The sequence below is a fragment of the Scomber scombrus genome, chromosome 4 (genome assembly GCF_963691925.1).
Source record: "Scomber scombrus chromosome 4, fScoSco1.1, whole genome shotgun sequence".
NCBI lineage: Eukaryota > Metazoa > Chordata > Actinopteri > Scombriformes > Scombridae > Scomber > Scomber scombrus.
The window spans coordinates 7,942,335-7,957,521 of NC_084973.1; the positions used below are offsets into that span (position 1 = coordinate 7,942,335).

The window sequence follows — 15,187 nt, forward strand, 5'->3', positions numbered from 1 at the left end:
TAGAACAAAACTATTTCCATAGTGATCAAACACAAACTGATGAATGAAGCAACGCGTTAGTTCATGCAGGACAAAGAAGTCATACGCCCCAGCTGTAATCAGCTGACAGCTACTGATTGAATCCGCACACCTTATCACTCACACACCAATCACAGCCATTCTCACCACAAGGCGGTCCCTTTAAATATTACTCCCATCTACACTGATCTAGCTTAACCATTGCTCACACTGCTGCTGGCAAAGCTTGCCTCCACCACCCCAGCCTCCACCTTCTGGTTCAGGGTCCCATCATGGCTCTAGGGTCAATCTGCAATTCATGTCTTTCTTTCGGCCCACTCCAAGGGGGGCTTGCATTGCGCTCCCTGTTTTTAGCTCAGCATGCTGCTGGCTAATCCAGGGAGCATCTTAGAGTGGAGCCTATAACGCCAAGTAAAACTGTATTACCATTTGTTGCAATAAATGGTTTAATCTATGACGAGAGTGTTCCTGACAGAAGTACAGTTAAACAATCAGGCATCATCACAGTGACAGACTGATGCTTTCCACATTAAAGATTACACATGAAGAAAATACAAATGAATTCACTGTATCCAGTTTAAGGTAAAGGTATCTTGTTGCCATAGCAATGCAGCATCACCACACGAGATTAGATGCAATTTCCTCATAATGAGTTTTAATTAAACACTTATTAGTTTTCCATTCCAACTTGATTGTTTTGAGCTTGGCTGCGCACTCAGCACAGTAGGCGAAGAAAAACACGATTATGACAGGTTGAAGAATTGAACACACTCCAGAGTCAGATACTATTTTGAGGTATGGAAAGACACACAATGTTTACTCCTATCAATTTCAACAATGGAAAACATAAGAAAATCTATATGGTCTGCAAATGCATGTCAGAATACATCAAATTAACCTCTAGATTCATCAAAGCTCTGTGACTTTACTCCTGCCTTTGTTTCCACTGCCTTGTTTTGGCTCTGGCACCCAGCTAATGGATTCCTCAGAGCGGCAGCCACTTAAGTGGCACTATTTCAGATCTGTCTACAAGCTGGGTAACAGTTACCTTGTGTTGCCACACAGCTGCCACAGCAGAAGTGAGTCTCATCTGTCACTGAGCATCAGCGCTGCACTCGGCCATGCTGACCAGACCAGCGGGGTGGAACCTTCCCTGACAACAGCACATGATAGATATGTCACAACCTGGAAATGAAGCCATACGCATTCAAATCACACAGAACCAAAGCTCAGGCTCAATGCACACCACCATCTGGGGGCCTAGAGGAGAGGCAGAGGCAGAAGTGGGACTGGTCTCTGCATGATGATACACTATCATGGCCCAGCCATCACTGTGGGATAATAGAAGTCACTGTTATGTGAACAAGCCACAACGGATCTGGTAGACAGGAGGCGGTGTAACATGCACGCAGGAATGAAAGTGGGGGTCAGTTTCAAGGGAACATAGCCATCCCAAATAAACAAAGGCAATTGATTTGCTTTCTGTTTCAGTTCTGCAGCATATGTAATAACAGAAAGACAACCTGGCAGGCAGGAGGTACTTTTTGTGCAAATTCTTCAACACCATGTTAATTTACATATATGAGTTCAGGATGTAAAATGTTACCACTTTCATATAAAAAAAATGTTATGTTCAAGATTTAGTGTTTCTGGTGATTGTTTTAATTATTTCAACTCAATTCAATTATCATCTTATAGAGGAGTAAATTGAACATTTTTTATATTAAGAGCCATGATACTGGAAAGAAAACGAATGAGCGAAATTAGGTGCTCCCCTCCATCATAACTTGTGCAATAATTACTGTTCAATTTCAATTCAAGGCATAGTTCAACTACATTTGGAGAAATATGTCATTTGCATTCTTGCTAAGAGCGAGATGAGAAGATCAATACAGCTCTACATTAAAAATTAAGCTACAGCTAGCTTCACAAAACAGTGGAAGATAAACATTTTGAATAACTAGAAATGAGAGTGGTATCAATATTCTCATCCAACACTCAGCAAAATGAATAAGCATATTTCCCAAATGTCAAAATATTCTTTTGAAATGCTCCCTGGAAAATAATCTTTTATCCTGATGGCCTTGCACCTGGCATCTGCTCTACCCCCACTCTTGTCTCTTTCTAACTCCCAAAGTATTCTCTCCTTAAAAAAGAAAACTAATTCACAAAATCTTGAAGTAACCGATCCTCCTGATGTGTCTTTCAGGTGAGGAACAGCAAGGCTAGTGGCTACTGCCTGGACCAGGGCTCGGAGGACGACGACAAAGCCATCCTCTACCCCTGTCATGGCATGTCCTCCCAGGTCAGACCACACTCGCGAGCTGTTTGTGTGTTCATGTTCAGAAAGTACTCATGCTTGTATTCCTAAACCAACATATTCTGCAGTAACACTTGTGGACTTTCTTCAAGTTGATGCAAGCTTCTCTTCAAGCCCCCTTCCAGTTAAATCACATTTTATTCAGTGATTGTTGGATTGATGGAAAAAGTACTAGAGAGAAAAATGATTGCCTGATTGCTTCTCATGGACTAGAACTATAAACTCCTACACACATCACTGCAGCTACAACACACTGAGAGCTGATTATGAGATGATACCCAAAATTACGCCGTAAATGCAGTGAATTCTACGTCTATATGTGATCTACATAGATGGAGTGTGTGTGTGTGTGTGTGTGTGTGTGTGTGTGTGTGTGTGTGTGTGTGTGTGTGTGTGTGTGTGTGTGTGTGTGTGTGTGTGTGTGTGTGTGTGTGTGTGTGTGTGTGTGTGCAATCAGGATGCACATGCCTAACAGGTATTCTGGAGGTGTAATTGTAACTGATTACCAAGCACTTACCAGCACATGTTTTCAGTTCTACTCTGTCTGATTTGAACCACATCTCAGGTTGATATTTGGTGGAGTTATACTTGAAAAGTGTCCAAGGTCGCCCAAATTTTACACTAAGAATTATAAAAGGTTTAAGTTGTCTGACACCATCAGGAGGTTCAGGTAGATGACAGTAATATGGTCTTTACACACCCCCACAGTGTATATCTTGAACCTGTGTGGGTGTACCTTGTGTCTAAGATCTATAATGGATGTAAATGTTGGAAAAGAAAGAAAAACAAATAAAGTCATTATATGTAATACAACTTGATATGTAAAGCTGGATGCTCCTACTGCAGCTGTGTCATTCTGTGCTAAAAAAACCCTGTATTTAACCAAAGCGTAAAGTAAATGCTGTGTAGGTAGCAGTTTGATTCATATGCATATGTAGTAATCCATGTGCATCAGTCATAGTAAATACTATAACCCCTCTATTTGTTTCCATTCAGAGAGGAACAGAAGGCTGCATCCTGACTCCTCTCTTATTCAATTAGCACTTCCGCCTCCTGCGGGGTCGATAAGGATTCAGAACAGATTCGGAGTATTACAGTTAAAGAATATGAAATTAGATTAAAAATACACACGGATGATATGTTGCCACTTAAAAATGTGAAAAACATCAGTCAACATGCTTAATTATAGTGTTGTGCTACTCTACACCTGCATCTAAATGTGCAAAATCTGGAATTAAGTTGCTTTTGAATACACAGTTTTATTCCACAAAGTAAGACTTGATTACACTACAATTTTGATTAATCTCTGCAAATTATCATAAATGAAGGAGATATATTGCCAGTTTGCACTCTTGTACAGATCATAGTATGTTTGGATAAATAGGTCTCATCGGACACCAGTATTTTTTGATGGTAAAAGAGAGCAGTTGGAAAAACGACTCTAAATCAGACATTACTCTTGCGACAGTACAACTAAGCAAAGCATCGCCATTTCCAGAGGCTCTGTTCAAACCACTCAGCAGGAAAGACTGAAAAACTAGGGCACTCCCAGGTGAGAGTGCATGTAATTATATAAATATACAGTAGGTTGCTGCTGAAAAGAAAGAACTGATGTGTTCAACATAACCTTTACTTAAATAGATACCAGGACAAATGTCACAGTTGGTGGGAGGGTGTTGTCTTGTATCTCTGTGCTTATTTTCCTTTTGTGCTGTGAAACAAAAGCCAGTCTGGTAGAGAAATCCCACAAATGCTATTCATGTATCATTTTTCTTACATCTCCCACATTTCCTAACGGCTTCTCTCGCCGCTGAGCGACATGTTCATTATGTGTCATGAGAGAATATGAAAAGGAGGCCAGCAGCAGCAACAGCAACAGCAGCAGCAGCTCACCGGCCTCTCCTCTTTTCTCCTTCAGTGAGAGCTCCATGGGGTCCAGTAATGTAAAGCCTCACTGACTCTTTTAATCCTGATCCCCTGGGGAAATAAACAAATGGAGATGAATTTTGTCTTTGTATCATTAGATTACAGTGATGACCGACATTACTGGGAGCGGGACGAATTCAATTTTGTGGGACAGTGTGATTTTGCATTCCTTTTACCATGCTCCTTTTACTTACGAAAAAAAATATAATTGCACAGAATAAATCTTTATTGTGCTTCTGAGAATGAGTCTCTCTGCCTGCTCTCCCAGAGGAAATCTAAATCATGGATAATGTCTCACCTTTGTCCAATAGTGTAATGCAGTGGAAGCATGGTGATAGAGCTACAAAGCCTGCCTCGTTGCCTTATACATGCACACTACTGCTTAGTCACTCTAAGTAAATAATTACTTTTCTATTGATGATATTAGAGTTTCAGCTCTTGTTGGCTATTACTACCCCTGCCGACTATAAATACTGTTACTATGAATATAGCAAAGATTATGACTTAAAGAAAAACTACAGTATTCTCTATCATGGGATAAAGAATCCCAACTATGTGCGGTGCACTTGGCTGTGCATGGTGCAGATGGACACCCGAAGCACTGTTTATGCTGTGGGGCCCCTTAAGTCTCCATAAAGGTTTGTGTGAAGGCTGGAAGCTATGGTGCATGTGATAGGTCCCAAGCCAAGCCCTTCTTAAAACATTTGCCGTAATCTGTGGCATAAATGTACTCATAACTTCCTGGTGGAGCGAGGTACTAGAAAGGTAGAAATGTGGCGGTTACAACCCGACACCATGTACAAAAGGCAGCATCTTATATTTACATTGTCACAGCGTTGCACCATTAATGAGCTCATTAAGAAACTCGTGATTAGCTTGACCTCCAGAAAGTGGCTCTAAAACTTTCACTGTGCCGGGGATGCAATGGAGCGTCTAATGTTGCTGCAGAGGCACAGGTTAATTGGCTTGGCAGAATCATTTCCTCGCGTTAATTATTTGTTATGGTCCCATTTTAAATGTGTTAGCGCATAAAAGGCTTCCAGACTGAGCTGTAAACAGGTATTAGTGAGGATTATGTGGGGGGAGGGGGTTTTCTTGTGCCCAGTCATAGTTTACACCAAGGATAAATCTGCTTACTGCGTTATAACCTCGAAAGACCTAAGATAGCAACATAACATGCAATGAAGGATTCTTAATCAAACTGCCTGTAATAATGACCTTTAAACTACCACCTTCAGAAAACTTTTTTTAGCATTATGTGTCTTGCAACAGGTTGAGAATTTAAAATGTGTTTATGTCAATGTCTGACGTTCCTCAGTCCAAAGAATGATCCTCATTGGTATCCTTATGAACAGCACAACTAGCTCCAGTGAACTCTGAGTGACACACAAAGTGGTCCTGAGTTGTTTTCCTATTTTGTTCCAAGTGGCTTTTCAGGGCAGAATATTGGATTAAAACCCACCTGCAATCTCTTCTTACAAGGGGCAACACCTACACAGACCACTTGCCATACTGCATCTCTATTTCCCTCCACTCAGAAAATGTTATCAGTTCAGAGAGATTTTTACATGCTGAAATTGATTAACTAAGGTACTTGAATAAGGGAATATCAGTATGTGACAGCAGGAAAAGTGTTTTCCTACTACAGTACTGTTTGAATTTGAAGTTTGAAAAGATTCAATTACAGGTGTGTAGATAGGGTAGTCACAAGGATCTGCTTTAGTCATAAAATATGACTATTTTCTTGGTCTAACCTTCAGAAAATCTGGAAAATCAGGCAGCATATATTTGCATCAATGAAGCATTGGAAGACATATTGCTCATAAGTCAACTTTCCAGCAGTCAGGATTCTTCCAGGGCTGCAAATCACATAACATAGCAGCAGTACCTACTCTGTGCTTTAATGGATGACTGTGAGAGCGTGTGTGTTTGAGTTTGGGGGGTGGGGTACAGGACACTCGTGAGTGTGTTCTCCCTCGAAGCAGGGCTGCTGCCGTTCTGAAGACCTCCCTATCTTTGGCATATCATTTTTCAGAGAGGATCACATAAATAATAAATGCTACCTCTACTGTATCCTTACGTAATAGATACGTATCATCACAGAGCCTTTCATGTGCAGGATTAAACAGTAAGGGATTGAGTTTTGGTTTGGAGAAATATTATAGTATTAATACGCTGTACACTGGTTTCCATGCAATGTTGAACACTGCAGTATTCTACAATGAGACATTTTATTAGATGATGCGTCATGCACAGTTGAGAGGACATTAGTGAATTATCCTGGTTCATTGTTTTCTGGAGACATTATCATGTCTCTCGTGGCCACTAGAGACTTTAAATGGAGGAATTATTTCATTTTGAATCTAGATAGGTTTCCCATTTAAAAATTAATGGTTAATTAATTGGTGAAAACTCAGTTAAGACCTCAATGTGACTCTTTTACCACAAAACATATGGATGTCATAGATATACTTAAAATGTGCAGTAACTACTCATTTGTGGACTCTTACAGCCATTGTTGCACACAAAAACATAAAACAGCTAAATCAAGAAAGCTATAGTACATCAAATGAAAAACTGCTGGGGAGAAAGCCATGATTAGCCTCATCTAAAGAAATGTACTCACTGATATTTTTTATCTTACCTGTTAATTAAAAAGGTCTATTTGATTAACTGGCATCTTGATAATTAATTTTGCTATTCCACATACTGTAATTTAATGGCATAGTTGCTAAATTCAATCACAATAGAGAAAAAAACTCCCAGCTAGATGTGCTCTTTTTAGCTACCATCTCAGCTTCTGATTCTGCTGGAACACGCTATGCGCTGTGGTTAAACTACCTTTAAATCACATTTATGAAATTGTAAATGATCAATGGCATTGATTTCAGTTTAAATATTAATAATAGACAAACACCTAGCAAAAGAGATTCCTCCAGTATAACAATTAATTAATTGGCTGTAAACGATCCAAAAGTTTTTCAAACAGTCGAACAGTATCATTGCAGACTGCGTTCAGTTTTTTCTTTTTCTCTCTGTTTTATCATTTACAGCTTGTGCTTGTCACAGATACTGAGATGCTTTCTTAAAAATCAAGTATTTGTTTTTTGCAGCTATGATTGCTGCTGTTGTACTTGAGTCCATCAGCGTAACACATCGGTTATCTCTGTGTTGCAGCTCGCCCGCTACTCTAATGAGGGGCTTCTTCAGCTGGGACCCCTGGGCTCGACCACCTTCCTGCCTGACACAAAATGCCTCGTTGATGATGGCAGAGGACGTACTCCCAGTCTGAAAAAATGTGATGTTGTTTCAAGGATGTCTCAGAGGCTGTGGGACTTCACGCAGGTAAAAAGAAAACATATGATCTGCTCTGACACTGATCTTCACCAATGCGACATTTCAAACACACCACACGTAATAGCGGCCAAAACAAGACTGAAGCGTGTGTTTTGAAGTCTTCCATCACTGAATGGGTAATAACTATAATTGATCCCATAGCAACAAGTATTGGGAAATGGGAGTAATTCTGCGAATGGGTACAGCCATCTGTTTTTTTCCCTAGACTGTTAAGCAAATTGGGTCATATTTTTACATGTTTTTTCTGTTGCAGAATGGCCCAATCATCAGCAGGGACACTGGTCGATGTTTGGAGGTAGAAATGTCCAAAGATGCCAACTTTGGCCTTCGCCTGGTGGTGCAGCGATGCTCCGGTCAGAAGTGGATGATACGAAACTGGATTAAGCATCCCAGGCACTGAAGCCAGAGAACAACCTCCGAGACAGTTTGGGCAGTGTTTCAAGTCGCGGTTGGATCACAAACTGTGGACAGTTCCGAGAGGAGCAGGGACCGGTGGTGCTAGTGTGTGATATTTCACACTACAGACTACACTGCACACTTAGCTTCCTTCAGACCACAGAGCTTTCCAACACTGAGTCTTAAAGAAGAATATGATCAATTCATGTGTTCCACTCAGCTGTGCGTTCACAGAGACCTTACGGCGAGCTGCACCGTTTGAGATGGCCCACATTTCTGACATTCAGCTACATGTATAGAACAGAGTAACAAGACACCTCAGCGCAGCCCCTGAAGGTGGTTCAAAATCCTAGTAATTCTTTTATTTCCACTGTAAAACTATCAGATCTCGGGAGACGAGAAAGAGAGAATGTGTGTGTTTTGTTTTTGTGTGCGTCCGAGCAAATCAAAAGATATAATTGCGGTCACTTGCCACATCTAAGTGATTATTTTGGGCTGTGATTCGGAAAATTGCGTCGGACATATTGCCCTGCCATGGCAAGACATGTAATAGGCTTCAAAGGGGCTGCCTATCATCTGAATCGGGAAGCATTTCACCTGCACTCACACAAACCACTACGGTACTTTGTTTTCTTTGGACTGTATTGCTCACTGTGGACAGGAGCAATCATGTGCCTTTTTTTGCTCATTTTCTGCTTCATATGACCAGGGAATGTCAGTCCCAAAAGCATGTACAAAATTATTTGAAAGTTATTAATATATAAAACAATGTATAAAAACAGTCTAATGATAGTAATATATTGTAAAAAGTGAAAAATTGATATCTGTCCTCTGATAACAATTAGGATAATAAAATCATTTTTATGATAAGCCGTCTCACCGTCTTTCACTTTGCACAAGTTTTTATATGTCTGTGTCATCAGCTCATATAATTCACCGTCACCTTTTGCGCCCCAGGTGTTCTTAGCTCTGTCTTACATAAAAACTACGCATTTTCTTTTGTACTATTGTAGAGCCAGTTATTAACAGAACCACCACAATTGCCTGTCTTTTGTTGTACCTGCACTTACAGCCACATCAAGCCTCCATCGGGTTTCTGGCCCTGTGTGCTGCAACGGTTTCAGCCCACCCACTGGATAACAGGTCTTCAGAAAGCACTGAAAGCTTTCCAGTTATTATACTTGGAGCTAAATGTGTTTACTTGCTCAGTTTTTCTCACGTTGAAGTGAAAAATGTGGCCTTTTTTTGAACGACTTACATGAAAGTGTTTGACATGCTTTTAATTTGAATATGTTCCAGAGACGCCCACAATCTTTTTTCTAGTTATGTACTTATAACATTACTTTTATTGATACACAGTGTAAATTGATTGAAAAAACATTAGCAGGTTGTGTACTGATCTCCCTCCCCCGAATAGCGAAATCATACTGTAGCTTAGCAACCGTTCCTGATCCTGGATGCTACCGGAGGCTAACATTAGCAATGGTAAAAGTGAAAAATGGACATACTGTTTGAACAGATACAGTATGTAACCTAAGCAACCAAACAGGGTTATGTTAGAACAAAATAATCATATGATAGGTCTTCCAAAGTCTTCTACATTGCTGTAAGGATTTTTTGTTCATAGCCATCAAGTAATATTTAAACCTCTTCTACAGGATTCTCAATCATCTAAATAATTAAAGCAATAATAATAACCCCCCCCCCTCATTTTAACTGAGAACAGAATGTGGAAACCTAACTTCTTTTCCCTTTTAAAATAGACATTATATACAGAAGAATGTAAGCCAAATAATTGCTGTCTATCCTGAAAGCACTGAATATAGTTGTTGCATTTACAAGAGGATCCCTTGTGTGTCCAATCTATTTCTCCAATGTCCTCAAGCCCAGAAATACTGTAACGTTTGGAGGCAATGGAAAGTGAAAGTCCTTTTTACTGGGGTTAGCCATGCTATTCAACCTGCATGTTCCAAAGGCCCATTTTAATTTGGTTTCCAGCTGGTTTATCCTGAGAGATTGCCTGCACTTGCCACCACGTCATGCTTCTTTGCCTCTAATCATTTCATATAAGCAATGCATCATCTGTGTGTCCTCTAAACGAAGACTGCTTCAGCCCCTTCTATGGTTATATCTTATTCTGGTCTGCGACAAGGTTTACAAACACACTGCCAGTGTAATGTCTCACGGCCCCCGTGTCAGGAAATAGCCTGAACCGGGAAATTATTATTCCGGCAATATGGGTTTCCCCAGACTTAACACCTGCAGAATAATGTTACCTCACCTGATAGAATGAATGGATTCAGTGGGTTACAGCTTTGTGCCACAGAGTCTTGCCTGCAGAGTCGATTTACAGCAGGGCTCAGAGGAACTGTGGTGCAGGTGGCAGAAAGCAGAGACGGAGCGAGCCACTGTTTGCGGCTTAGCTGTACCTATGTTGAATTACTTGTGTGCATGTGTGTGTTATGATTAAGGAAAATGACATAAAGAAAAGTTTTAATTATTTGGACTTGTTTAAATTAATGTTGGAATTAGGGTAGTGGTACTGCACCTATCCATAAGTATCAAACTTTAACCTTTGCAACTAACTCGAATCCACAAAAGTTAGAATAAAAATCGAAGCCTCTGTTTGGTCTGTACAAACACGAAAGTGAGAGAGTTTCTTAAGGTTAGGGTTATATAGGGATTAAGCTATAGCCTTTTGAAAATATAGTTACAGTTGCACAGCATGTATTAGTATGCTTGAGCACCAGACAATAGCTACTGAGCCCGTCGCTGCAGGTGAAAGGGAAGGTTAGTCTGCATTAAAGGTTTCATTTTCACGGAGAGTGGATGACAGAGTGACAGTGAGTGATGTGCTGGTGGAGGATGAGGGGCTGGGGGCAGGAAATGGTGTTGAGGCTTGAGGGAAGAGGAGAGAAGAGGAGGGGGGCGGTGGGGGGGTGGACAAGGACACTGCATCCGTCTCATGAGCAGTAGGGGACCCTCGTTCGTTCTCATTGTGATGCTGACAATACTCTTTTTATACCTGGGCCGCAGCCAAGAGGGAAAGGTGACTTTATTATTCAGACAGCTGCGGGGTGGGGGTTGTATGTGGGGAGTGGGTTCAAGGGTTGGTGGGTTTGCTTTCAACTAATAGAAATGCTGCCAAATGTAGCATTTCTATTGTGGAGACCAAACCAATGCTAACTCCCTGGACCACCATGAATGGATACGGTTTGAACATACAGTCAATATGTAACTATGAGAGAGCCAGGAGAACTACTGAAGATTTATCTCCACAAAAACTGACAGCAATTACTGGTGCGTTTGGAAAAGCAGAGAGATCTGGACGGATAGCCGGCTCGATAAGGGAAAAAGTGCAAAAGTTTTAATGAGCAAAGTGTGACGGTACTGATTCCCCAGACTTAACCACCAGTTCCCAACCACATAAAAACACAAGATATTTACTTGGAGAAACAAATGTCACAAGTGCCTTCACAATGAAAAAAATGAATGTATAAATGTATAAAGCAAGTTCCAATGAAAATAAACAAAACAAAGCCTGTAGGTGCCGGGCTATCTTTAGGGAAAGAAAAACTTGCACAAAGAGCACTAAAATTGCCCTAATGCAGGCAGCCTAGCTGAAAGGTGACTTTTTAAAATATTCACTCAAAATAGGCTCCATAATGTTTAAAATTGCTCGTAATCAGAAAAGCAAAAGACAGCAAAAAAGTTCCAAAAGGGCTTGAACAGACCAGATTGTCTGACAGTGGCTGACAATATCTGCTAGAATGAGGTCTGCAGTAAGTGGAGGAAAGATCAGAATAACGTGAATGTGCAATTTTCCACTTTTCTTAATCCCCAGAGAAAAGTTATCATCACACCCTGATTGGCCAAGAGAGGAGCCAGTCCCTGCACCCTGCACGACAGGTGATCTGAATAACCCTCTAATCAACTCAGAGAAGTTTCAACATTGGGCTACAGCAGATCTGGGCAAATGGAAATGACAGCAAGACCCAAGAGTGGATGACTGCTACAAAACTTTGAGGGGTTACCATAAACACAAATCATGTGCAATCACCTCGTAAACTTATAGAAAACTGTATCCAGAAGTGCAATGCAAATGTTATCTGTGGAGGTTTAGATGTATCCAACAATCATCACATGTAATACTTCTTTTAATTTCAGCTTATAAAATCAAAATGACCCTTTTGGCTATGTCTACTCAAATCCATCAATGGGGACTTTACAATCCCCAGACTGTGAGTGGGTAATTTCTGTACAGATTAATGTCACATATTTTATGAGTCCTTCTTGAGGTAAAATTTTTCTATACAATATTTCAACTCTCTTTAATAGTCTTCTTCTGAGCCATCTAATGACACTCCATTCATTTTGGGCCCACGCAACACTTCTCCTTGTCACATACTGTCCAAAGGCATTAAGTAGCAATATGCACATAAAGTAACAGAATACTCAAATAAACGCCACATGTAAGGTATTGAACTATTAAAATGTCATTCAATGAGGCTTTGTCTCATATAGGTAGGTTTAATCCACTGAAGTGTCCCTCCTTGCCTGCCGTGTCTCCACCTCTGCACTTGATAACATCTTCTCATCTCAAAACATATTATCACATATGCCGGGCTATTCCTTTCTTACCTTGGCCATCAGAATCATCTCTACAAGTAATATGGTAGCTGTAACCTGATTCTATTTGTAGTATCAGGACCCAAACCCCTTTGGAATATCAGTTCAGAACAGTAATTCAAACTTGTAGTAAGCTTCTTTTTTTTTAACTGCCAAACTACTTTATTGTGAAAATGTTGCACATTATTGGGTTGATGATAATTTAGCAAGTACACACACACAAAAAAATATAATGATTTAAAGATAGTCCACAAGTTATGTTACACTTGGGAGTTGTGGTATTATCCATTTCATATTTTTTGTTAATATTTACTCTGTCATGGGTGTGTGCATGGGGCAAACAGGAGGAAAAATTAAATGCAGAAAGGTTATAATGATCCAAATCCGAAATACAGGCTTACATGTCTGGTGCTGTGGGGGATGAGATAATGGGCAGCAGGTGAAGATGATTAGGGAGTGGCAACAGGTGAGCAGGTGGGTGTGGGAACCAGGCAAGAAAATCTGGTGGACAGGTGAAGAATGGCAGAGCCAAGAGAAGAGAGTGTGGGGCTGAAGGCAGGGACAGAGGCAGGAGGGGCAAGGGAAGCAATATAAACTGGACCAAATCAGGAAATGTGACAAGTCATTCACATTTTAGGTGTGAATGATTTGTCACAAACTAATCACATAATCAGTGACAGAATTCACAGATAAACATATACGTTTTTTTTGTACTTACTATATTTTATATCAACATATTTTCTGAAAATGCTGAACATTTCCCTTTCATATCAGTTGTACCTGTGAGACAGAGGAGAGGGTTAAAGGAGTGATGAAAATGTTCAGTAGCATGGATACCGAGCAGGATCTTGGAAAAAAAAGAAGTTACGCTTTGGGCACTCCGTCAGCTCTGTCTGCTGCCAAATGGACAAAACTTTCTGAAGACTTTGAAACACGCACTGCTCTCAGGGCATGGATCAGCGGTATTAACTCGACACTCGCTATTGACAGCTAACTGCAAGATCAAACACCTCACCGAGCAGTTTATCTCTTTGTCTCTATGTGTCTCTCTTTAGGTGCACGGTGCAATTTCCTAATCAACAATAATTGCTTTATTCTGTCAATACTGCAAAGGGGCGATGGAGATTTCAGACAGTTATGCTGTACAAGCTGATAGGATGAGAGACTGAAGAGAGCTGGTACGTGCCTGAACAGCTTGTGGATCTTATAATGAGATCTCCAGAGATGAGCAGCACAGTAGCTCCAAGACACAATTAGGCCCAGCGTTGCTCTGCCTCAAAGATAGTATAACTGTATAGGCAGCACCAAGGTGGTGTGTATGTATGTATATCTGTGTGTGTGTATATGCACATAAAATACTGGTGTATGTGTGAGAATTAAGAAAGCATTCAGTTTTAGACACATTTTCAAGGACCAACTACAGCAACAATACAAAATGACCTGTTTCCTGTGAATGGATCATGTGATGGGTGATTTTCATTCATTACGATTAATTTCAAACATGATTTGGTTATATTTCACACAAAAAATCAAGCGAACTGTACTGTAGGTAGTAGTATTTTCATATATTGATTTATGGTAGCTAGTCAGATCGAATCCTTTCTCAAGATGAAGCTTCAGGCTGGTTTGGAAACTCAGCGAGGAGCAAGTCTCTCAACAAGATCTCTGGTAAATTGGTTTGGATTGCAGTGGTCCCACATGCTCAAACCAGTCCAACTGAGGAAAAACTGCTCCACATTTCTCAACAACTGCTGCAAACCAATGAGTCATTAAGATGCCTTAAGGCCTTGATTTGGCAAATGAATAGAAAAACGGGTTTGATCAGGTTTAGTGAGCTTACAGTTAATATGATAAGAAAAAAACAGTTGTCTGGAGGGAAAGTTACCACACAAAGGAGGAAGATGATCTCACTTGTAGAAGGACTGTTACAGTACAGAGTTGTTCCAGCCTTTAATAGGACCATAAAGAAAGCATAAGTCACACTCAGTGGCAACAGACCACACAAAATAATCTATGACTTTTACAGGACCAGTAAAAGCAAGGGCGTGACTTTGGATCGAGAAGGTGCGGGGGGCACAATAAAAGGTCTGGGAGTCCTCCTCTGGAACAAATATTGCAGTTTAATCCCATTGCCTGCATTTCTACACACACTCGGTGATACAGTACCCAATACAAAATCCAGGAAATAATTACATCAGTCATCATCCAACATTCTGCCAGAATTACAGAAAATATGCACAAGAAAACGTTCCCTTCTCTTCTGTATTGTTTTACCCATGACTGTATTTAATGTCACATGTTGAGTTATCAATTTATGGATCTATACATTTATTTTTGAAGAGTAGGACTGAGAGCTCTATGGATTATTGTGGCACAACCAATCGATAATTTGTCATTATCAGTGATGATGATGTTACTGATCACTTTCAGATTGATAAACTGAGTTAATTGAAAAGTCATTGACAATAGCCTATGTTACATCCTTAAGTTTCAAAATATATCACACCACCTATTCATGCAGCACATATAACCTACTTGCAA

The 15,187-nt window shown here is 40.3% G+C and overlaps 1 protein-coding gene across 1 annotated transcript in view; it reads left to right on the top strand.

The window, feature by feature from the left end:
- Positions 1 to 8,021, top strand: part of galnt9 (polypeptide N-acetylgalactosaminyltransferase 9) — a 91,029-nt gene extending 83,008 nt beyond the window's left edge. The window contains exons 9-11 of the mRNA XM_062417605.1: positions 2,228 to 2,323; positions 7,442 to 7,609; positions 7,875 to 8,021. Coding sequence (XP_062273589.1) covers positions 2,228 to 2,323; positions 7,442 to 7,609; positions 7,875 to 8,021 — 411 coding nt within the window. The remainder of the gene's footprint in view (positions 1 to 2,227; positions 2,324 to 7,441; positions 7,610 to 7,874) is intronic.
- The last annotated feature ends 7,166 nt before the right edge of the window (positions 8,022 to 15,187 follow it).